General features: G+C 47.0%; 1 protein-coding gene across 10 annotated transcripts in view; it reads right to left on the reverse strand.

Annotated features, from left to right (window-relative positions):
* Positions 1-787: 787 nt before the first annotated feature.
* Positions 788-22,977, reverse strand: part of FAM102A (family with sequence similarity 102 member A) — a 36,437-nt gene continuing 14,247 nt past the window's right edge. For 3 of the 10 annotated variants that reach the window (XM_009634790.2, XM_035889761.1, XM_035889768.1), the window contains exons 2-11: positions 17,528-17,648; positions 17,175-17,204; positions 13,675-13,791; positions 13,132-13,178; positions 10,082-10,233; positions 8,836-8,940; positions 8,394-8,583; positions 8,100-8,221; positions 6,898-6,967; positions 5,064-6,019 (exon numbers count right to left, since the gene is read on the reverse strand). In XM_009634790.2, coding sequence (XP_009633085.1) covers positions 5,974-6,019; positions 6,898-6,967; positions 8,100-8,221; positions 8,394-8,583; positions 8,836-8,940; positions 10,082-10,233; positions 13,132-13,178; positions 13,675-13,791; positions 17,175-17,204; positions 17,528-17,648 — 1,000 coding nt within the window. In that variant the 3' untranslated portion in view covers positions 5,064-5,973. The other 7 variants (XM_035889777.1, XM_035889785.1, XM_035889789.1 and 4 more) reach the window with 5 other exon arrangements.

The raw sequence follows: 22,977 nt of genomic DNA on the forward strand, positions 1-22,977 counted from the left end.
GCACCCCCACGTCCTGCGCCCCAGCCGTCCCCCACACACGCTGCAGCCGGAGGAAAGGGAAAAGCAAGACCGGAGAGCCGAGGGACGCAAGGGAGCAGGGGCGCGTGAGGAAGGGGAGGCAGCTGAGGCAAAGGGGAAGACCCGGCATGACTCCAGGGTGTAGCCGATCAGTGTGCAGGGCTGAGGCTCGGGAGGGTGGGGAAGGCAAAGCTGCTTCCCTCAGGGGCCCTGGTCCCTTCCAGCCCTTGCATGCAGCACCCGCAAGTACCCAGACACCGAATTTGGCTCAAACCTCTGCTAATAGGAATGCCAGCCTGTGGTGGAAGAGGAGGGGCAGCCCTGGCCCAAGCTGCCAGCACCCACCGGGTCCCAACCCTGGAGCCCCACAGGGCTGGCAGCACCTTCCCCCTGGCCAGGCCGCCCCAGGCAGGGGTGCCAGCCCAGCTCTGCAGCAGGGCAGGACAGGGCTGCTCAAGCACAGCCGGGGCCAGGACATGGCCAGCAACTCCACCAGTTCACCTTCCCCCCGGACTGCAGGCTGTTGCTTCCGCTGGACTTGTGCTGTGCTGCCAGCTCCCCTCTCCAGCCCTTCTCCCGTCCACAGGGAAGGGCTGGCAGGGATCTCCACTCCCAGACGCCAAGGAAATCCTGGAAGGCAAAGCTAAATCCTATTCCAGGGCCCTGCATGCCAGCAGGCCCCGTCTCACCCTTCAGCTTCCTTAGCAGATATTTAAATACATTTAAAAGAAGAAACAAAGCAAGAAGAATCAGTGTGAAGTACCAAAAACCTTTATTTTTCCCCCAAACCATAACAACATTTGACATTATATTGATTTCCTCATATATTTGTTATTTCTCTACGTTAGGAACCAGATACAGAAAATACAAACACGATCTGTTGAATCAAAGACGGCACAGCATTCCGTTAGAAAAAGAAACAAAAAACTAGAGGAGCAAGATAAAAATGGTGAAAAATAGTCATTCCCTCCAGCCCAAACTTTCCAAGAATCATCATCAAAATAGAGCAGTGGAAGTAGCTTCTCTTTCTAAACGCACTTCTGCTTTAAGAAAAAAGTTAGATTTATCTTTAGATTTCAAAGTAAAAAAATGTTAAACTCTTTTTCAAGCAATTTTGGAAGTTTGCATAGACCCATTCCCTTTCCAAAAATATCAGCAATCTCTCTATAGAATCTGATATAAATCAAGTGCGTGCCTCATCTGAAGATCACCAAGCTCAATTAACTTTCAAGAAAATAAAACACGATCTCCCCTTCCCCTCCCTCCCCCCACAAAAATACGGGCTCTACCGTTATTCCTTGTGTTTGAGGCAATTTATGAGGCTCAGCCACACCTCTCCCTCACAGCTTCATCCAAATTCCTTTTTTTTATTTCCCAGGTTTCCACATCTGCTCCCTCCCGATGGGGCAGGGGCAATGCAACACAGAGCTGCGGAGGGCATCAGGCTCAGATGGTGTGGGTGGGCTGATGGACGACACAAGCTCTCGGGAGGGAAGTGGTGGTGGTGGGGGAATTTTGCCCTCATCAATTCCCCCCCTCCCCCAGCAAGGAAGTGGCTTTTCAAGGACAAACACCTGCAACCAGGCAGTGTTTGTAGGAACTTGCTCCTGGGGACCAGCCTTGTCCACAGGGCTCAGTCACCAGAGCAAGAACTCAGCTAGAGACTAGGTAGGGTGGCAGGGGACAGGGCAGGAGGGGCGGAGGGTGAATTTGCAGCTCCCGGGTAAGGCAGCGAGGAGGGGAGCGAGGCGACCCCTCTCCAGGAGGGGTGTTTAACCTAGGTGCTCTAGCGTACCTGGAGTGAGGTTTTTCCCAGAGGTTCACAACAGCGCGTGCAGAGTCCAGCTGCACAGCCACCAGTTTAAAAAGAAACAGCAACGACAAAATAAATAAAAAGTCAACCCCTCCTATTAAGATGAGAATGAAATACGTATTCTTCAGGTCTTGGCCTGGTTTGGAACCCTCTAAAAACCGAAGCAAACATTTAAAAGGGCCTATTAACTTTCTGCAGGGGGCAAAGTGATGTGGCAACGAGGGGGGGAGAGATCACATGCCTGCTGCCCATCGAACCGAGGGTCAGGACAGCACAAAGGCCCCCATTTAAAGTGCCAACCATACAAAAAAAGATGGAGGAGCAACATCCTTCTCCCCCTTTTTCCATCACAATTTCCAACTGAAACCCATCTCCTTCACCAAGTCACAACTAAACCTATTCTTTTGGACATACACTCAGTTTATATCGGTTTTAAAAAAAAAAAGTTAGTAAAAAAAGTTACATTGAATTTCCCAACTCCTTGCAATGGTCTTCCACCAATAAAAGGCCCAGAAACTGGGAAAGCAGAGCCCACACGTTTCGCCTGGCCCCGAGATGTGAGCAGAGAACCAGCTCTGCTCTCCAGGGCCAGCCAGGCGTGAGCAGCCCAGCTCACCAGCATCAGAGACCCAGGGGATGCAGAGTCTTGCCAATAAGGTCCTTTTACTTGTTTAAGCCACCTCTGAATCCCCTGAGAAGGGGAACAATGTGGGGAAGAACATCCCCCCCTCAGCCCCCCAGGAATAAAATATCAATGAAACAATAATGCAGTCAAAAAAAAAAAAAAAACCACCAGCCTGCTGGGTTTATAAAAACAAAATTCAATAAACTTCATGACAAAAAAAAAAACCCAAAGGAAACTAGCCAGCGGTTTGGGTCTGGAAACTGGTTCACTTCTTAAATGTTCAAAGTCCAACAACAAACAGATGGCAGCGATGCCACAAGGAAAAAAGTGCTCACGAGACGCAGCTTCCCGGGAGATGGCAGCGAGTCTGCAGGACAAGCAACCCCACTTCCATCACCACCGCCTCGTACGTCCATCACCGGCCAAGGACCGCTGGGCATTGCTCGTGATGGACGCGCAGCGGGAGCTCTGTGTGGGATCTAGAAATAGGAACAGACTGCTCCTTCCTCCCTCCGGGTCTGCTCTGGGTGCTCCAGCCCTGGCTGTGCTGCACCAGGCTGAATGACTAGGGCTGCTTTCTTATTCAAAACAAGGGGTAGGAGAGCTAAAAAGCTACGTAAAGACCAGGATCTGTGGAGTCAATCATAATGTAGGGACAAGGAAGAGATACCCTATGAGACACAGTTATCAAAAACGCAAGCAGTGATGTGCCAAGCCGCTGGAAGAGAAGCCAGGGACATGCCCAGGTTGGCCACAGCTATGCGATGGAGCAGGTTATGCCTCTGCCAGCCTGGGAAGATAAGACCAGCTTTGTGAAAAGCTCAACTGCTTCTCCTCTTATTTTGCTGGGAAGATTCCTCCCTCTGTCCCACTGGGGATTCCGTGACATGCTGAGCTGCCAGCGCCTTGGAGCAGCCAATTCTTGCCAATGGGAGCAGAAGAAAGCCCTGGGTTCCCAACTGCTCTGACAGTGACTACCCTTGTTTTTCATGGGAACAGAAGCAAAGCAGCAGAAGAAAGCTGGGTTTTGGCCTCTTTCCTGGCTTGTGTTGGCTCCTTTCAAGTGCTCGTTGGACCCGATTTTCCAAGGGGCTTCGCTGGCCCCTGGGGAGCAGCAGGAGCTGGGGAGCAGCCTGACCCTCAGCTCCGCATGGCCATCTGCAGACAAGGCAGGAACACCTGAGCCTGCTTCTGCCCTCACATGACCTGAGCAGAGGGTCAGGACAGGCCTGGCTTCTGGCAGAGCCCCAGGGAGAGAGAAAAGCAAGTGGTTCTCCCCTTCCTGCAGACATGCATCACCCCAGGAGCAGGGCAGGATGCTCACCGGCCTGGTAGCAAGTGCCAAACCTACCCAGACTGAACAAAGAAGAGATCACCATTAAAAAACACCAGCAAGTGTGAAAGAGTTTTTTGTTCTAGACAGACTCAAAAGATCCAATACTTTTCCCTACGTTAAACCAAGCCAAGGTGTTGTCTGTACCCCTTCTTACCCTAATCCAAATTTAATTCCCATTGAAGGGAAAGGGTGAAAAAGATCCGTATCCTATCTGTGGTCTGTCCAAATACAGAAAGAAACCTCTTGAAGAGAGAAACTGTCGAAAGAGTAAGCAGCTGTATAGCTTTGCCACATTGCCTAGCACCCTCTGCATGCAGCCATCCTTAGCTAGCAGGGCGAAAAAAAAAAATATAAATCAAGGCCCTTTCATTCCTTGTTTCTCATTCTGCCAAATTCCCTTTTCCAGTAGCTCATCTGCATGCATTCTGGCCACAGAGACCACAATTAATCCTTTTTTTTTTTCTCCTTTTAAAAAAAGGCTTTACAATAACTAAGAATTTGAACAACAATGTGATCAGTTACAAGTCTTTCCTTGCTGAATGGGACAAGTGTGTGCCTGTGCGAGTGTGATGCACACGTGTGTCAGAGGAGGGCACGTTCCCAGCCATGCCTGGGAGTGTGCCATTGCTCCAAGTGCATGGCCGTTGAGTGCTACTACAGTACACTGGCAAAAGAGGAAAGGGCTCTACACAGAAATAGCTTATCGGCTGAGAGTCTCTGTACAGGAAGGGCTGCAAGCACAGCCTGCTGACGGCCCACGGCTGGAGTCTGCATAGATCCTCGTTTGCAACTCAGCTGCCAGGAGAATCTATAAGTGGGAGCTGAAAGGGACTGACATCTCTGCCACACGCTGCAAGGACAAGAGGCAGCTAAAGTGTCAAACAACCATGGAAACCAAACCCAAAGAGCAATTGAAAGATCAATCAGAAAACAGTTGGAAGCCTTGTCAGAAGAGTTCACTTGCCATGGAGCAGGTAAGAACGGCTGCTGTGGCTAACACAGCAAACACCCATTCAACCTTGAAGGCAGAAACAGTGGCTTCTCCCCAGCCCCAAAAGGAACCAGCTGAGGCATAGATCCCTGCTGACAGAGCAAGAAAGGCCAACGAACACCAATACCCTCACTGGCCCAGGCCAAGAGAGGCAATTGTTAATCACCACCACAACGGAGAGACCACTGTAGTCAACTGCATCCTGCTCTGGCCCAGGGGAGGGCTATCGGATAACCAGATTCTTTTCACAGTCCAAGAAGGGCAGTTCCCTTCCTGAGAGAAAATTTAAAAAAAAAAAAAAAAAAAAAAAAAAAAAAGAGGCTTCGTATTCCAAGCTCCAACAGCGACTATTTGCTGAATCAGTCCAGTGAACGGGGATTACACTTCTGGAACAGCAAGTAGAAGCCTCCTCCGGGTAAAATCTGGAACCTGTAAAGTGCTCCTGCTAATGCTAATAGATGAACACTGCCCTTCCATGCCCAGCAGTGAAAGGGCGTAATGCAGTTAGTGGTATAACAAGCACTAGCATTTAACCATTTATCAACTCCCATCTGGATTGTGGTAGTTTTCTGAAATGCACTTTTGGGAGATACTTCCTATGAGAAGAGGATGTTTGGGGATTTGAGGGTGGGAAGGTGAAGTGCACACCATAGCATACCTTGTTCAGTAAAACCGTTGCCTTGGAAGGTGATGTTCCCTTGCAGAGTCAATGGGATAAAGCATCCTGCAAGTGGCCATTTCACCGTGTCACCAACAAGCAGCTCTCGGTTTGGTTAGAATGGTTTCCCCCTCCCCCAGTGGTTTGAAGAGTTCACAGTGGTATAACCCAATGTTTTGGGAAGAAAGAAGCTGAGAAGTCCCCTGTTGCAAGTGAATGGATGGAGTTAGGGATGCAGATGAGCGACATCCTCTAGGATTAAGGATAAGCCCAACAGACACCTTGCGTCTGGTCAGAAACAGGGGGAAGGCAGGCACTGGAAGAACCGGGAAGCAGAGAAGGGTAATACCAATGCAGGGAAAGTGCATGATCTGGAGTGGTCTCGGAGTAGTTCTGCAGTGCAAACGTACAGGGAGGGGTGTGGAGAAATCCCTTCTGGAATGCTGCATGAAGAGAGGTAAAGGTTGGCATCCATGTGGCAGCGGACGGGGTAGGGGACCTGTTTCCAGCAGCTCTACCCTGTTCTTCACATTTAGTGGGTTTCAATCACCACTGGCTCGTAAACTCCAGATGAGACCCTGGGGAGGCAGAGGGGAAGAAGATGAGAAATCCAGGTTATTTTCCTCAGTCACTTAGAGCAAGTTCTTATTCAGAGCTCTCGACTCACAAATATCGCCCTCTAACCCCACACAAAATACTGAAAATAACAAGTCAGTCTGGCAAGAAGTCAACCCTCATAACACAAAACAGACAGCTACGTGGCAAGCTAACACTGGAACACTTGAAAGAGCTGGATGTAGCACATGAATCCTTCTAAAGGACAGAGGAAAGGGGGGGCGGGGGGAGGGGGAGTATCCTGCGCAAAGAGCCAGTGTTCCTGGCTTTACTTTGCTCCCAATTCTGTCACTGACTTGACACATCTTTGCATTACCATTATTAGTTTGGGTTTTTTTTAAACCTCAAAAGGTGCTGTAAAGGCTCAAACACAACTAGCCAAGACTGCATTAAGAGCTATTGTGGCAAGAAAAAGTTTTATTTGTTCAGAAGTCTTTCATGAGATAACAAGCTGTCGACAAAGATGGAGGAGGCAGGGAAAAGGGGTAATAAACCAGGGTGCTGCAGTTCTGTTTCAGGCCAGCAGGAGGCAAAGCTCTCTGCCTTCACTCAGGTGCAGGAGCAAACAGGAACCAACCTCTACCATTTTGTCCTTTTACTCCTTACTTCTGTTCTTGCATCTAATAACTAGGACCACATTATCCCTCTGAGCTCCTGCTGAGGACTGCACTCATACTCCAGTGCAGCTGTAGCCTGTCACCAGAGGGATCCCAGGGGTGTTCATGTGGGAATAAAGCCACCACATAGCACATGATGTTTATAAACTGCTCCTGTAGCAGAATGTGGAAGTTTCCTGGGTACAAAGAGCACCTCTTGTCTGCCAGCCTTTCAGGAAGCCTACCTGTTTCCCAGCTGAATACCACTCAATGTAGTTGTTCCGTCTCTGCTCACAAACAACCTCAGGTTACTGTCTGCAGGTAGAAGAGGAAGACATCAAAATCCAGAACTACCAACGGTGGCCAGGTGCTCCCCTCCCAGCCGCATTACACAGTGGTCAGCATGGGAACAAGTGCGTTTCTGGGAATGCACGTGCACACTTTCTGGTGTTCCCACAGTAACAGAGCTCCTGGGAGCTCCTCTTCTTGCTCTGAAAGGGAGCCTCATGTACAAATCAACCACAGCATTAAGCTTTGGAAGAGTAAATGCAGAGAAATTAATTCAGTGACACTCCTCCAGCTGCTTCTTTTAAGGCAATTCCATTGATGCGAGTTCTTGGTCAGCTTAAACACATCTGAACAGATGCAATGTGGGGCCTCAAGCTGCTTTTGTAGGCTCGCTAGAGGAGAAACACAGTCTGTTCTGCTGGTGAGAGGTGGCTACAGTCAGTCTAGTTTTAACCCATGCTGTGCAAGGCGTAAATCCCCATGTAAGGTAAGAATGTTGCCACATGTGATGATTTAAGATGACTAACTATAGAAGTACTAATAACAAGCTAGGCTCAGGTTTAAAACTTAACAAACAACCTCAACTAGATGAAAAAGATTGATTTCTAGGCTAAACTGGAAAATTAAAACAAATGCAGTGATATTACTGGTTTTCTCTTAACAGACGCTGTGACTGCGATGGAGAAAATCCCTCCTTAGCTCTCAGACAGACGTGACCACCAGCACACTGTGACCCATCTTTCTTCCCATCTTTTTGCAGAGATGTGCTGTTTTCCCTCCAGTTGTGCTCTTCTACTTTAATAAATACCCTTGGGCTGACCCCGGACAAAGGCTACTAGAGCAGTGCAGACAGCTGATGTAACTGATTTCCACCACACTGAAGAATCGGTATTTTTCCCCTCTCATCCTGCACATCTGAGCTGCTGTTCAACCTCCGCTGTAGTGTGTAGAACAGCAGCAAGCACTATTTGCTAAGGGACGTGCAGCTCTCAAATCCACATGGTTTGTTTACCCACCATAGAAACACCTAGCAAACACTGAAAGCAAGTTGGTGTCAAAAGGAGAAGGGAGTCCATGGCATGTCAGATCTGACTGTAAAAGCTTGGCAGCCTTGCTAAAAGAACAGCCAAGACGCCCCCTTTGAGACTCATCCTCTCACCTTCAGTATTGCTGACATCTGTGAAGTCCTGACTCTGCATTATTTTCTCTACTATATCATCAGCATCGATCCTGGTGTCATCCACTCGGGTTGGGTGACTCTCCACTGAATCCTTTTTCCTCCTGAGGAGAGAAAACAAATGGAAAACTTGCTCAGCTTTTCAAGACACAGACTTTCAGATACTCTCCTGCCTCCTTCTCAGCAGCTACAACACAATTTACCACTGCTCAAAGACAAAGGAGTAGATTCTGTCTCGCCTTCCCAGAGAAGGCGCTTTGCTCCTCAGTTACCTACCGGGAGGGTCTATCCAGCAGAAGGGCTGGTCTCGGGGGGCGAGGTGGCTTCTCTAGTTTGTGGTCCCGCTCTCCCTCAGGACACTCCACCGTCATACTCAGCCCACCGGATGCACTGCTGCTGGTGGAGGTATTCCGGCGATGGGTCAAGTCAGACATACTAGAAGAACGGGAGTGCTCTGTGCTGTAACCTGCAAAACCAGCGCAATTACAAACCAGATCTTCTCCCCTTCCTGGCAGCACAGCTTCAGACCAGCATTTCTGCTCTCATATACAGAGGTTTAGACATACATCTATGAGATCATCTGCAGAGACTAAACAGGAGACTGATTTTAAAAAGCAGGATGAGACAGATGGCTGCAAATCACTCTCACGAGAGCTTGTTGCAGGAAAGAAAGAGGGATGGGGACACCGCTGGCAGAGCCATGTGGATCAATGATTACCGGAGATCTTGGACTGCTGGCTGGCGTAGCTGGAGTTTCGTGAGTGCCCCGAGTGGAAGACTTCCTCTGGGCTGGACAGGTTCTGATCCGGTTCTTCTGGGACACCTGCCAAGGAACAACAGGGCACTCCACTTACACCGTACCCAAGCCAGCACATTGCCTGCTGATCACCTTGGACTGGAGGCTGATCTTGGGATGCTAGATCAAGGAAAGGGCAAGTCTGTTGGCAGAGCCCTGCTGTACAGGCTAGCGCAGAGCTTAGAAGTAGCTGAGGAGTAGGGGGGACAATAATGAACTTCTCTGTTAAGCTTATCACTAATTCTAGTATCCAGCACCTGAATTTACAAGCATCTCTGGGGGTTTGAAGGATCTAGAAGGGCAGGTACTATCTGAAGCTATCCATACTTAAAAGCATTAAGCTAAGACCAAGAAAGCATCAAATGGCCCCAGCAGTAAAGTATTACAACCTCCGTTTGGGTGCTTCTCCTGTTACTACCTTTCCCCTTCTATTAGGCGTGAGAAAGCCCATGCCATTTAAATCACATCTGAATTTGATACAGAAACCTCAGCATAACCTCTGCTCCTTTGCTATTGCCCCTGCTTGTCTCTCTTGCAGCAAGCTTATCCAAAAGTGCCCAAGTGTAACACGGTAGCCAGCTTTTTAAGAAGAGCATTTGCACACCGTGCTAAGTCACTGAGGTGATGAGGCTAAAGTGCTATTTTGGTGCAGCCTGCACATTTGGAGTGTGCTGGGAAGAAAAAAAAGGCTATGGGAAAATGCAGTGCCCTTGAAAATGGGCTCATAGAGAAGCCAAAGAACTCCGCATCAGCAGCTGGAACAAGGCCATTAGACCTCAAACCAACCTCTAAAACCTTCAGAGGAACTTTTCTAGAAGATAAGCCTGAGCAACAGAATAGCTGAGTGGAGAACACTGTTAAGTGTCATTGAACACAATGGAAAGCAGGGTTGAGTGCAATACATGAATTACTAAATCACCGGCAAAAAGAACAAACTGCTTTATCTCCACTAACAGAAACATGTGGCAAAGATTCATGCTTCCTATCCTCAGCTGCTCTTAATAGATAGTTTTGTTTTTCTCAATTTTCTTAATGAGCAGAGGGGCAAGGATGGGTGCAGGAAAAAAATTAAAAATTAAAGAGTTTCTATGCTTGCAACTGCTGGGAAAAACAAGAGGGTGTCCAGGCACAGCCAAGTGTTGCATGGCTCCAGGACGGGCATTCATACCCGAGCTGAGAATGGCAGTTCTTGGCTTGGTCTGACGCAGAGAGCCAATCGTGGCTGAACTGCTGCTGCTTGTAGTTCCCTCACCCTTACAGGTCAGCTGCAGGGTAGAGTCCTGTCCCGGTATGGTGATGGATTTGGCAGTGGAAGGAGGCCTGCAATCAGAAGCAAAGAAGGTTACGGACTGCCAGGCAGGGACCAGGAATCACCCCACCGCAGCGGCAATTCCCACTCTGCTCTATTAGTTCCCCTGCCTGCACCCACCCTTCGTGGGGAAGGGGGAAGCTGGCAGTCCCCTGTCACTCATGACACAGCATGACATTGGATTTTGCTTTCCTACATGCAAGACTCGGGTCTTCCCTACCTCCTACTGCATCTAGTCTGCATTACAAGGAAAAGCAAGTTTCTGAGTTAAATTAAGACAAAAAAGGACCATTCCATCATTTATACAGGACAACAGGCTCAGAGCCTGTACTATGATCCAGAAGACCATCCAGAACTGCCCTTTTCCCTCCCAACACATGGCCAGTGGCCCTCACAAATAGGAGCCAGTTTGCTGATGTCCAGCTCTAAATTCCAGCACCCTTTTGTTGCACCTTTCCTGCTCAGGTCAAAAAGAAACCTTTTATCCCAGCAACCCCGTCCCCTATGAGAGTACTTTTACAACGGTCAAATAACCTTTCAATTTTTTAACTGATGATTAAACTCCTTTTCAGTGAGACTAAAGTGTTTTTCCAGCTGCCAAAATTAATTCTTCTGGTTATCCTGTGTGCTCCAAACATCCCTTTGTAAATGCTGACTGCCGGGCAGAGCAGTGAGTGCCTGGAGCCCCCTCCCTTCCTCCAGAAGAGTTTTTGGGTAGAAGCCACGGTGTGTGCAGCGTGGCAACGTGAATATTCTTGTTAGAGCCCTAACCTCTCTGTAGCCCAAAGTCTGAACTAGAACTAAGGGATCATCTTATGCTTTTTAAGTGAGGAGTGAGACAGAAAAATTTTTGTCTTACGTGGAGCTCTGCAGGAAGATGCTACAAGAGAGGACCTTTGCAGTATTTTGGGGAAAAAAAATAAAGCACTGAGAATGTTTTATATGGGCAGCTAAACAGCCATAAAGGTTTCAGGAAACCCACAGCATGCCTTCCCCAGGAAAAAAAACCCAACACCCTCCCTAATCATGTTATCAGTGATTTACATGCACCCAGTACCTTGGGGACTTTGCTTTGCAGGTTAATAAGGTCTTTACAGCAAACTGTTCCTACAGCAGCTGTCAGAGCAGCCCGCGGGTCTGTCAGCTCAGGCTGCTCTGCCCTCCTGCACGACACCCAGGAGGAGAAGGTTCAGCTGAGTGCTGCAGAAAGTCAGTGCTCGGAAGTGATTTCCCAGCACAGTTTAATTCCTGCCTAATCCCCTAATGAGTGTCATTTCTCTACTGATCAAGGACTATTCTGTGTGCAAAGCTTGCATTTTTAGACATTTGCACATTGTCAACATATAGGGAAAAAAAATGGGAAAGACTGCAAAAATCCTTTAAGAAAATCAGAAGGTTTGACTTTCAGACTGACCCTACTTATATTAAATGGATATATATATATCCAATTCTGTGTATTTTTCAGGCACTCTGACAGTAGGACTGTTAGCGAAGGAGCAACAGGTATTCTTGTCAGACGTATCACCAGACATCCTAGTACCCTAGATTTAAAACATCTGTTACTGTTACAAAGTTATGGTTTAAGATATCCTAAACTTCTTTATTACACTTCTTTCTGAAGCAGAATTTTTTCAGAATCAGATGAGACATCATTTAGGGTTTAAAGTCTCAGAAAACACTGCAGCGCCATGAAAAGCCACTCACAAAATAAACCAACCAAAAGTTACGCAGCATTTTATAAGAAGAATGCAAGCTAATTTATACACTTTAAGCTAGCTCCTAAAATTAGACCTTTTAGCCCAGAATACCACTGCTACAAGAAATGGCCTCAAGGTAAAGCTTTCTTCTCTCATACTGTTGGGAGTCAACACAAAATATTTCTATCAGCACATCAGTCCTGTACAGTCACAGGCCTTACAGCACATGAAGGCAGGCTGGCTTGGACTGCAGAGTCTTGCAACACCATACTGCAGTACGAAGGTACCTGTTGCCAGTCTATTTGTTAGCTGATCCCCGAATAATTCTTTAAGCAACAAAACTGCTTCATAGCTTAACTGTATTTATTCTTTCCTATCACGATGCATAGAAAAAAAAGTATTTGATTGTAATTTCTCTGCTAATTAATACCAATTGTGAACCTAGGTCCCTGTAGAAGAAAAGGAGAACTAAAGTGTTTCAATCTTGCAGTATTTTTGTTGCTGTTTCAATTCAAGATCTTTATCCTGTGTGATACGTGCTGAAGTGTGTCCATTTCCAAGACTGTTTTCTTCATTGACCTTTCCCTTCTCAAAGGTCAGGGAAACCAACCCCAGAGCTATAAGAAATTCTGTCCTTCATGCAAAGCATGAAGTTTGTTATCAACGTCCATTAGTTTCCAAAACCTAACTGACGCTAGCAGGGAAACTACTGGCACAACCAATAACCAAGCTGGGAAAACCAGAGCAGAGAACAACCCAACCAACAGCACAGGCTGGCTGATTCAAAAATCCAGACCACCAGTTTCAAGCTTTCCCCCATAATTCCCAATATCAACGGCATCTTCCCCTCCCCATCAATTTTAGTCTCCAACAGAGAACCAAAAAAAAAAAAAAAAAAAAAAAAAAAAAAGACTTCACAATCTGAAAACTTTATCCTCTGAGGCAAATACTATTTCTTCTCTTTTCATAAAAATATATATTTTTTTTTTACCATGTTAATCTGTAGACTGCTGGATTTTTAAATGTAGATGGACTTTCACAGTATAGAATATAATTATATATACAGCAAGCAGTCTAACAGGAATCCAAGAATCACCGCCCTCTTCCCCCCCCCATCAATTTTAGTCTCCAACAGAAAACCAAAAAAAAAAAAAAAAAAAAGGGCCATGTGTTCTGACCTGCCCAGAACAGGGTGAGCACCCAGAAACTCACGTTTTGAAGCAGGGGTCCCCTGAGAGCAGGGACATTCCGATTGTGACCTGGAGAGGGGGGACAAGGCACATCGTTAGCCATGCTGCGGTGAGCTCCTTGCTTCACACCAGCCAGGAGGTCAAGGGCCAGGTGTAAAGATTAGCAAGACCTAGTTCCTTTCCAAAGGAAATCAGCTTCAGGGATTTAGCAAGGTATTTCCCTCCCTGCCCCAAATCACTGGCATCAGTAACTCCAAGTTGCAGTGGCTCATCAGGACACCAGCCTGGCCACCTTGACAACACACTTAGAACTTCCCCTCCCCCCTTCATGCTTTCTTTGATAACAAAGAATGCTACCGAGGGTCATCACTTGGCCAAATGAATGCCAAGATATCAAAGGGCAACTCTGATAATGGGAAACTTCCCAAGTCAGGTTAGCAGCATAAAAGCAAAATCCTGTCTCTGTACACAACAGGACCTTCTCTCAGGCCTGCACAGCACCCTGGCTGCGACCTTTCCAAATTCTATAGCAGGATTTCCACAGTAGCAGCACCAGCTGCCATACCTTTAGGATGGAGTTGTCCTGTCGGGTGTTCTTAGTATCGTATCCTTCCAGCAAGCAGCAACGGACAGTGGATCCAGAGCCTGCAAATTCTGCCAGATTTAGATCAGCAAAGCCCAGCTGTAGCCAAGAAAACAATGGAGGGGAAGGGGAGAGAACAAAAATAATAAAAAAAAATAATGAAAAAAAAAATTACTCAATAAAGGGATACGCGGTGTCACACAGACCAAAGGAAGACAGCGCATCTGTGAGTGAGGGCAGAAACAGGAGCCAGTACACACACGGTCGTGGCTGCGAAGACCCCCTGCTCCTGAGGATGGGCAGGGTCACATTCCTTGTCCCAAGCCAGGTGGATGCTCAGAGGCCTTCAGGAAGCCAGGCCCACGTGGAGGAAGGACGTACAGTGGTGGTGGTGGCCAGGACAGTGTTAATCAGCCCGCAGCCGTTGCATAACCAAGGACATGGAAGGCACTAGGTCAACGATGTGGAAAAAACAGAATCACACATACACAAACATAATAAGGCACTCTTTGTATCGGGCCATCCCAGAATGCAGTGGAGCATGTGAACCAGGAGATGAAAGGATATTGTTACAGAGGAAAGTGACACTGTCCTGAAAAACAAACCCGAGACACTCAGCACAGCGAGCCTGGAAGCCCAGAGCCATGCAGCAATGCATGTGCCTCATTCCCACAGATGCAGCTGCTGGGCTGGGGAACTCTCAGAGCAAGAGTTTCCTCCACATTGCTAAGATTTAACTAGCAAGTGGTATGTCTGATGGGCAGAAGGGAAGAGAAGTATTTGGAGAGATTTAGTTGTGAGCTCTCTAAGCCTTCTCTAACAAAGGGGAAGCAAATAGGGAGGGTGACAGAAAGTTGAAGATGATAAGCAAATTCAAAGAGGGTACTGATGCCTCTAGAGTAAAGACAAACACAATGAAGAGTGTTTTTGCTTTTGTGCTCTAATTCCTGGTGTATTAACACAGTGTTTCAAGGAAAAAGTTACAGCTTCTTTTATACAATTGAACAGGGAGCCCCAAACAGTAGCATCATCCTAAGGAAATGTGATGCTCTGTCAACTGTGGAAGCTGATAGGAGTCACAGCACAAACCCCAGTCACTGCTGCGTGAACCCTGGCTCCCACTGTTCCAAATCAAAAGTCTAAAACCACATTCTGCACAAGATACATGATTCAGGGGAAGACAGGAGCAAGATTAGCATAGCTGCTGCCTCCATCCCATCCTCAAAGGGGAACAAGAGCTGATGACAAAGGAACAAAAAGTGTGGGATAGAGCAGGAACCTTTCTCCCTCTTTTCTCAAGAATTCCCCTAGTGCAAGTGTTTCTCCAGACCTTGCTGTAGATGTTCTTCTGTCTCTCCTAGCCAAGGGCTACAATGCTTGCTGAATATTCACTGTTTTTTCCTTATCAGTGAATTTTTATCTCCAAAATAAACAGGACAGGAGAAAGCCACAGAGGGAGCTGCAATCCATCAGTGTGACAAAGCTGGAAGACAGAGGAGACACGGCATGACCACACCAGCAGAACAACATGGCACAGGGATGGCCCAGTCCCAAATCCCTCTAACTTCTCCAAGAAGGTCAACATTGGAGGACAGAGTGTGGGAGAACACCCCAGTGACCCATGTGGTATGCTGAGGTCAGAAGCTCTTCTCAGGAAGCAGACTCCCAGTATATAGAGGAAGGATCCCTTAACAAAAGGATGTTTTCAGATATAACCTTTCAGAATAGTTTCCTCAGTTTTCCAGCCAGCTGATGGTGTTTCTTCCAGCTCAGGGAAAGAATTTCCGCTTTATCAGTCCTTCCTGTTGGCTTCCGCTCTGTAACCCCTGACACTGAAGTGACATTAACGTCAAACCAAAAGGTGCGCAAGTCAATGGAAACTCTGTCTTGAGCACAAACAGCTCCATCACTCTCAGTCCCTGCTGAAGGGGGACCAGGTAAAGAGGGCATTCATAAGCTGTGTTTTCCTCTACATCTGCTGCCACAACCGGAGGATTTTTCAGCTGAATATAGTTTAAAAAGGTGAGGACTCATTGTTGAGAATGGGAAAACAGCTGCATGAACATACACCACACACTTCTTCTAGAAGCATTGGGAATCCCAAGTATGTCAGTTCTGCCATGAGGAACTGTTCCAGTTTGCCTGGAACAAACCTGGTCCGCAGGGCAAGACTGCAAGGCTTAATCACCCTGCCTGGTGTGACATCCCTCATCTTTGAGCTGCCAAAACGCTTGGGTCATCTGCTGAATTCTAGGAGAACATGTCTGTCTTCTTCATAGGAGACCAAGCAATACACCAGCCCAAGAGATGACAAATACTTGAGCTTTGGTTTCCATTTCTGGGCTGGAGCAACTAGGTCTCTCTCAAAATGTCACTAAACACAACTGGAGACTGAGTAAAAGGGAAGTAGGTTAGAACATGGCCTGAATAAGAGCCCAGGTTAACTCCACCATGGAGACATGCCTTCAGTCTTCCTTTAATTCTGCATTTCCAAATACTGTGGGAAGCTTGAGGATGGATACTTCAGGAGGAGCAGGCTGATGCATTTACTTTGTCTAAGAGGCACGCCTCTTCCTCCAGCTATGCTGCTCTCCCTGGACAGGCGGCTCTGCAGAATGGAGGAATAACCTCCCCCCAGTGTGAATTTAGTGAAAGAGAAACTGATGGCCCTAGAGACCATGTCCTAATTAGCAACAAAAAAGGAACAGTGTGGTGTTGCTCTCTATCACACAGCACAGCAGTACATAGGAGCGAGTGCAGTTCACCCTTCAAAGCCAGTTGCCTCCATGGTCTCAGGAAGGATATAAATTAGAAGAAATTCTTACAAAGTCGTGCATGACCTGAACATCTGTTTATTAGAAACTAGCAGCAGTGACTCATTTTCAAATAAACATGGTTTCGGGCTCTGTGCGAGCTCAACTTCTAAGCCAACATTGTCTCTTGATCCAGCACAAAGAGGAGAAGGGGTGGCCCATTGTCTCCCATAGCACAGGCAAGAAAACAGGAGGGAACAAACCAAAGCATCCCTGCTGATCAGTCTGGGTTTTGCCTCAGTGTCTCTTGTGCTCTGGAATGTGGTGATTCTGCTGTAGGTTTCTGCCTGCACTCGCGAGGCAGCGAGGTGCCTACCCCAGCCACAGCTGGCTGCTGTGTTCTGGAGAACAGAACTGGAGTCTGCGTTTCTTTATGAGCGAGACGTTGCCAGAAGCCAGAGAGTTCACATCTGACTCAGAACTTCCCCAAAGTTTGAGGACATGCAGATCATCTTCCCAACCCCCTTCTCAAATCCACATCCAGTGCAATCTGGATCCTGTCCCAGCAAGTTGATTTTTTCGGGAAATCACTTAACTCAGAACTAAGAACTAATAATTGTCTCTCCAGATTGCTTCATGCAGCAGCCACTGGTTTCTAACGGGTGTAAAGCACTAACAGAAGACAAGACCATCATCACTCTGCCACATTTGCCCTTTCTGTGCTCTTACCTTTGAGTAGGTTTTTCCGCCCTTCAGCTCCTATAATGGGAGACAAAACAAACAGGAAAAGCAGCTATTTTATGTGCTGGGGAAACAGGGGGAAAGTAATTACTCAGTCCTGGAATTTGCTCTCAGGATTTCACAGACCTCTGCCTCTCAAGGCTTACCACCGCCCTGGTTGCTCCCACCCTCTGTCAAGCACCCTTGCTGGAGAGAGAGGCTCCGTTCAAGTCACATCCTGGCCCAAACAATCTTTCCTTCCCACCACTGTCCGTTAAATTTTTCTTGCTGCCAAAAAAGCAGCTAGTAACCAACACCAGTACACTAGTACTACCTGCCAGAAGCAGAAGCTAGACGCTCACCTTACGGACAGATACTCGGCAGATGCAGGGGTCCAGGAGTCCTGTGGCTGGGTTGGCACTCATTTTACAAACAAAGGTGAACTTCTTTTTCCAGCGGACACAGTTTTCCTGAACTTCCTCTCTATAAGAATGCAAAAAACCAAAACAAAACAGCAGTCTTCAAATAAAGGTACAAAGCTGTATCAATCCCGACTATTAAGTATCTTTTTTTAATGACTTGTGACCTGGCCTGCAAAGATCCTCTACAACACAGCTTGGTCCACACCACCACCTGCAACGGCGCCACACAAAGGTGTTATGTTAGCATCAAGCTTTTCACTAGTCAGTACAGGTAAAACCCACTGAGGTTACAGGGAAGGCTAATCAACTCATCAACAGAATTTGCCTTAAACTCTCACGAGCTCCCTGACATTTCCTGCTTAGCCAGTTTAGCTCATTCACCATCCGGCCCGGACAGATCCAACCTCCATAATCGAACTGGGCTGAAGGTTTGCAAGCTTATCTTCCTACAATGTGCCTGTTTTGTACAGCCTCTGTACAGCAAACGTGCTATGTGTCCTGGACGGCTTGTCCTTCCCAGGCAGCCATCCTGCTTCGTATGCTGGGACTAAGCCAATGAGGACGGCCAGCTTGAAGGAGAATAAAAATGCACATGGAAATGCTCCTGGGTGCACGCAGACAGGACCATGCCAAGCAAACACTGTGCTTCAAATCATGGGGAATGTTCAGACCATAAAGCAATCTCAGCCAGGGAGGAGGCAGTTTTCCTTGCACAGCTCCCAAGCAGCCCCCTTGCATCTCCAGGGCAAGTGGAGAAGTGCATGGCTCCAGTATAGCCTTGAGGATTAGTAGCCTTCCCGAACAGAGGAATCACTTCAGGTACAGCTTTGGCTTCTGCAGAGCCCTTGGGGAAGCTGGATTTCACCCTTCAAAAGGAAGCAGGTTCAAAGGAGCCCAGAAATGAAGTGTGGGTGTCCTTCCACAGGGCTCTGGTTCCCCACTGAGCCTCTGCAGGACCTGATCCATTTAACGCTCAGAGCTTGGTCCTCAGCCAATTAAGTTCTCAAAGTAATGAGGGCAGGGGGGGAGGGAAAGGAAGGGATTTTTGACAGCTATAGCTTGCTCTTATCTCTCCTCTTAGCACAGGACAAAGGGGCAAGGGCACCTGATAAAGTGTTTGCTTTAGCAGGGAAAGGGAGGCTTCCCACCATCTGACCTGGGCACTGCGGGAGCCAAAGAGATTGGTGGCAAAAGGGAGAATGATCAGTCTTGGTACGGCCTCCGCTCTCCTGGGAAGGTAGGGGAAAAGTTGGTGCACAGCCCAACAAGCCCCTTCAGCAACCTCAAGGGGAACCCAACAGCATGGATACCAGGGATGGGATCCTGACCCAGGAGGTCCCCTCTAGTCCTCTGAGCTATTTTGCGGGACCTGAATGTGCCGGCCAAGGCAAAAACAGAGAACAGAAAAGGAATAGCTGACAAATAACTGAAACCTGTAATCCTCCGTAATGCACATAAGGGCTGATCATCCCTATTTAAAACGTGGGAAAACAGAAGGCAGTAATTCCTTCAAGGAAGTGAACTTAAACTCCTTCCAGACAGAACTAAGGCTGGCTATTGAAGTAATTGAAAAGTGAGACATCTAAGTGCCGAAAATACCTTTGAATCTGGGATTAATTCAAGATGAGATCTGGTTCTCATTGCTCCACTCAACTCACTCCAGCTCCTTCAGACAGGAGAAGAAACACTTCCAGAGGGATAAAAAGGCTTTGGCTGTAATAAAATATTCACCAAGCCAGCCAAATTAGGCAAGTTAAATTTTAGATGCTGAGGTGCCTTAAACCTGATTTAATAGTATGTATCTCTAATGACCTAAAGGAACGAAAACTCAGATGCAGATGAAGAAAGGAGTTCAACAGAATAGAAAAATGTGTACACACGTGCTTCAGAAATGCAAGGAAGGTACATGGGATGCAGAAAACACTGAATATTTTAGCACCATTAGACACGTTTAAAAAGGAACCGCTATTTTCTAGAGAGCGAGGCTGATATTAATTCTGCTAATGACACCAGAGCTTCGAGCTGAATCCTGGAAGGCAGCTACAAGCAAACGAACTTCAGATCTGACAGGTACAGCAGCACACTGCTGCAAACCTCGCTCACAAACACGGCTCAGAACTATCTCCCGTCACAAGCAAATATGTTAGTGGCTAAGCTCCAGCTCCTGAATGCCCATCGCATGCGCCTGGCTCCCCGCAGCTGCTTCGTCAGTTGGATCAGCAAGAACTGCTCTAACGTGCAAGTTTCCTTACTCATGACTTCTCATTTGGGTTACAATGCAGTTATGATTAAGCATCTGCTGGATGCTGCTAAGTCCAATGAAGGCTAATTACTTCAAAATGTGGCAAAAAGTACTGATTAGTAATAAAGAGCTCCTTCATAGCTGATTTGCTGCTAGCATAAGCTCTGCTAACAGACATTCTGCTTCTTATTAAGGATGTATGTTGGCTTTCCAAAACTGCTGTAGATACCACACGGTGCAAGGGATTAAGAAAAGCACTGGGGGGGTGGGGGGTTATGTTACCCACAGCACCGCGAACACGAACCCAAGCTGCAGGTGCATGCGTAGCTTGAAGCTTTTTATGCCTTTGGAATAGTCTGCACAGGGAAGAAAAGAGTTTACAAGATAAAAACACAGAGCTGCTTTCCAGTCACAAGTTTCACAATCATTCAACAGTGACTTGCAACTTTCTTTTTCACTTAAAAGAGTGGCTTTTAAGCATGGGGGCTGGGTCTGTACTGTTAGACAAGCAAACGACACCACTATTGTTTCAAGCCAAACTCTAAAAAATTAGTTCCACATTTCCAAAAGATGGCATTTGGGGAAGCGATGGGCTTTGTCTATCCACCTCCCATCAAGCTATCGTCAGGCTGGTAATTAGAGAACACCAAAATAGGGAAAAAAGTGGACTCTGATGAGGACCAGTTTTGTATTTAGCCCTAAAATATTCTCTGATGTACAATTAGGAACCATCACACAGAAACCAAAAACACACAAGAAGCGTGGTGAGGGCTGCACTGAGAGGCGTTTCTTTCCATCCTAATCACAAGGCACCTAAAAGCAAAGCAGAAACTAACAGCTTAAAACCAGAAGTGTCTAATTTTAAGTTTCACTCTGTATTTGGAGAGCCAGAAATAGATCAGACCAATGCCTGGTACTAGGTGCCAATTCAACGGGTCTTCAGAAGTTTTATTTTAAAAAAGCCGTCTGTACCATTTTGCAAAAAGACTCCCAGAAGGTTGAATCCCTGCCAAGCTAAGCTTTGCCCTCTTCTGACTTGAGACTTATTCAAAGCTGGGTAATTACTCTTCCAGGCCTAAATATACCTCCTCAGAATAAACTGATGCAACCCTGCAGCAGCTTTTGTGAAAAGTGGAGTTCCAGAAAGAGCTTCTTGGGGTCTTCCAACCCTGGGGCTGCTCACCTACCTCCAGCTCTTTGGCCAGTCAGAAGGAAGAGTTTACTGCATCCCCCACCCTACCCATTGAGAGAAGATTTACCAGAAAAAGAGCAATTAGAAGACATTTCACCATAGCACAGTATGAATCCAAGTAATGGGAAAAATGCATAGGAGCGACCCATGGGTTTATCTGCTTTTACAGAGTAGCAATGCACTTGGTGAAGCCACCAAGGCCTCTCTGGGTTTGGATCTCATGCATAGCCTTACTGCAGCTCTGGAGACAGGTGGAGGAATGAGCAATGTTTAGAGGAGAGATGTTCACCAACTGTGATTTTAGTGCCGCAGACAGAGTACCACTGTTACAGAAAGCCACAAAGCTCACTATGAATGCAAGTTAGCTAAAGCAAACACTTCTAGAAAAAGGCCACGTATACGACCCATGCTATCTTGGGCTACCATGGGCCTCTGTCCCACATGAAAACCTAGCTAATGAAACGCCAGAACACCAGATTAAAACTTCTATTTACAGACTCAAAGCTGAGTTGCACCCAACTGGGTATCATGCTTCAAACACACAACCCGCTGAAACAGTTTTGCCTTGCTGGAACATTTAGAAAAGCAAGTGTTTCACTCTTACTTTATGGCAGTAGTCACACATAAGACAGTTAAAAGTACGAAACATCATAAAAAGGCCACAGGCTTACTGGGAGGGCAATGGCAACAAAAAATAGCTTTCTAATAACAAATGTTTCAGTAGAGCAATGCGTCTCAAGTCTGATGTTTCATGTGCAGGAGCAGATGTGGGAAAACCTCAGGCTAAGTGAGACAGTATATAGGTAAGCACACAAAGAGCTTCTTACTCAGATTTCCTCCCCCTCATCTACACAAAGAGGGAGGGCAAGCTTTCTTATTTCTGATGCCCAACCCACACGCTCACCGTCCCCCCTCTCGGAGATGCGGATCTGTGTCGGACCCTTCAAGCAGAACTAATCCTCCTGCCTGCTGGCAGCAGACGGTACTCTGCGTCCTCCTCGCTGGTTCACCAGTGCACGCAGGAGCGCAACATCACTGAAGCAGCATCTCAATCTGATAAGGCACAAAAGATAACACCACTTCAAAGAGGCCAAGGAACCAAGTCCCAGCTCAGATTCATTTAAGTGTGACAGATCGAAAAGCAGCCCTCAAAGGGGCCCTGACACAGTCCAGCAAGTGGGTCTTTTGGGGAGGAAGGTAACAGCCTCAGTGACGCAGATACAATCCCCTCAATCACAGAGGGAGGAAAAGAAAAAAAAAAAATCAAGTTATTTCAGCAGATTGCATCTGAAGGGCATCTTCTACAGCACTTCTTTACACAGCTCTGCTTTCAGCTGCAGAGACCCACCATTAAGACAGCCTCATCTATTCCCCAGCACTTCTGAAGGCTGAATTAGAGCAGGATCACTGACACTCCCTGAGCTTGGCAAGGTCTGGAACAACCCCGCGTTATGCTCCAGAGAAGATAGTAACTATTTTAACCAGGTTATCTAGTGCAAAGCTGTAGGAGAGACCTTTGATAAAGGCAAGGAAAAGTCCCGGAAAAACCTGTTTCAAAACTGGATTTCCAAGATCCCAATGTTCACACCACTGTGCTCACATCACACCAAAATTTATACCATTCTGCAGACGCAGCAGGTCCTGCTACAAACAGAGGGCCTAACCACTGCCTATAAAGCATAGAAGATACAAAGGTGGGTGAACATATATGTGCATATAATAGAAAGCAAGCCTTTATTTAGCCATTAGCTGGTTTAGATATATGATCCCAAACCTGTAGGTATCCCTAAATAACGGGCTTAGGACAGGGCACTTCACCACAGCACACAAACTTAATTTAAAGAAACATGCAGCTCTGAGGCTTTGCCATCCAGATGCCTGGCAAGGAAAAAGAGAGAAGTCAATGTCGAACAAGATGCACCATCAGCAGACAGCACACTGAACAGCAGTATGGGA

The sequence above is a fragment of the Egretta garzetta genome, unplaced genomic scaffold, assembly GCF_000687185.1.
Source record: "Egretta garzetta isolate BGI_Z169 unplaced genomic scaffold, ASM68718v1 scaffold190, whole genome shotgun sequence".
Taxonomy (NCBI): domain Eukaryota; kingdom Metazoa; phylum Chordata; class Aves; order Pelecaniformes; family Ardeidae; genus Egretta; species Egretta garzetta.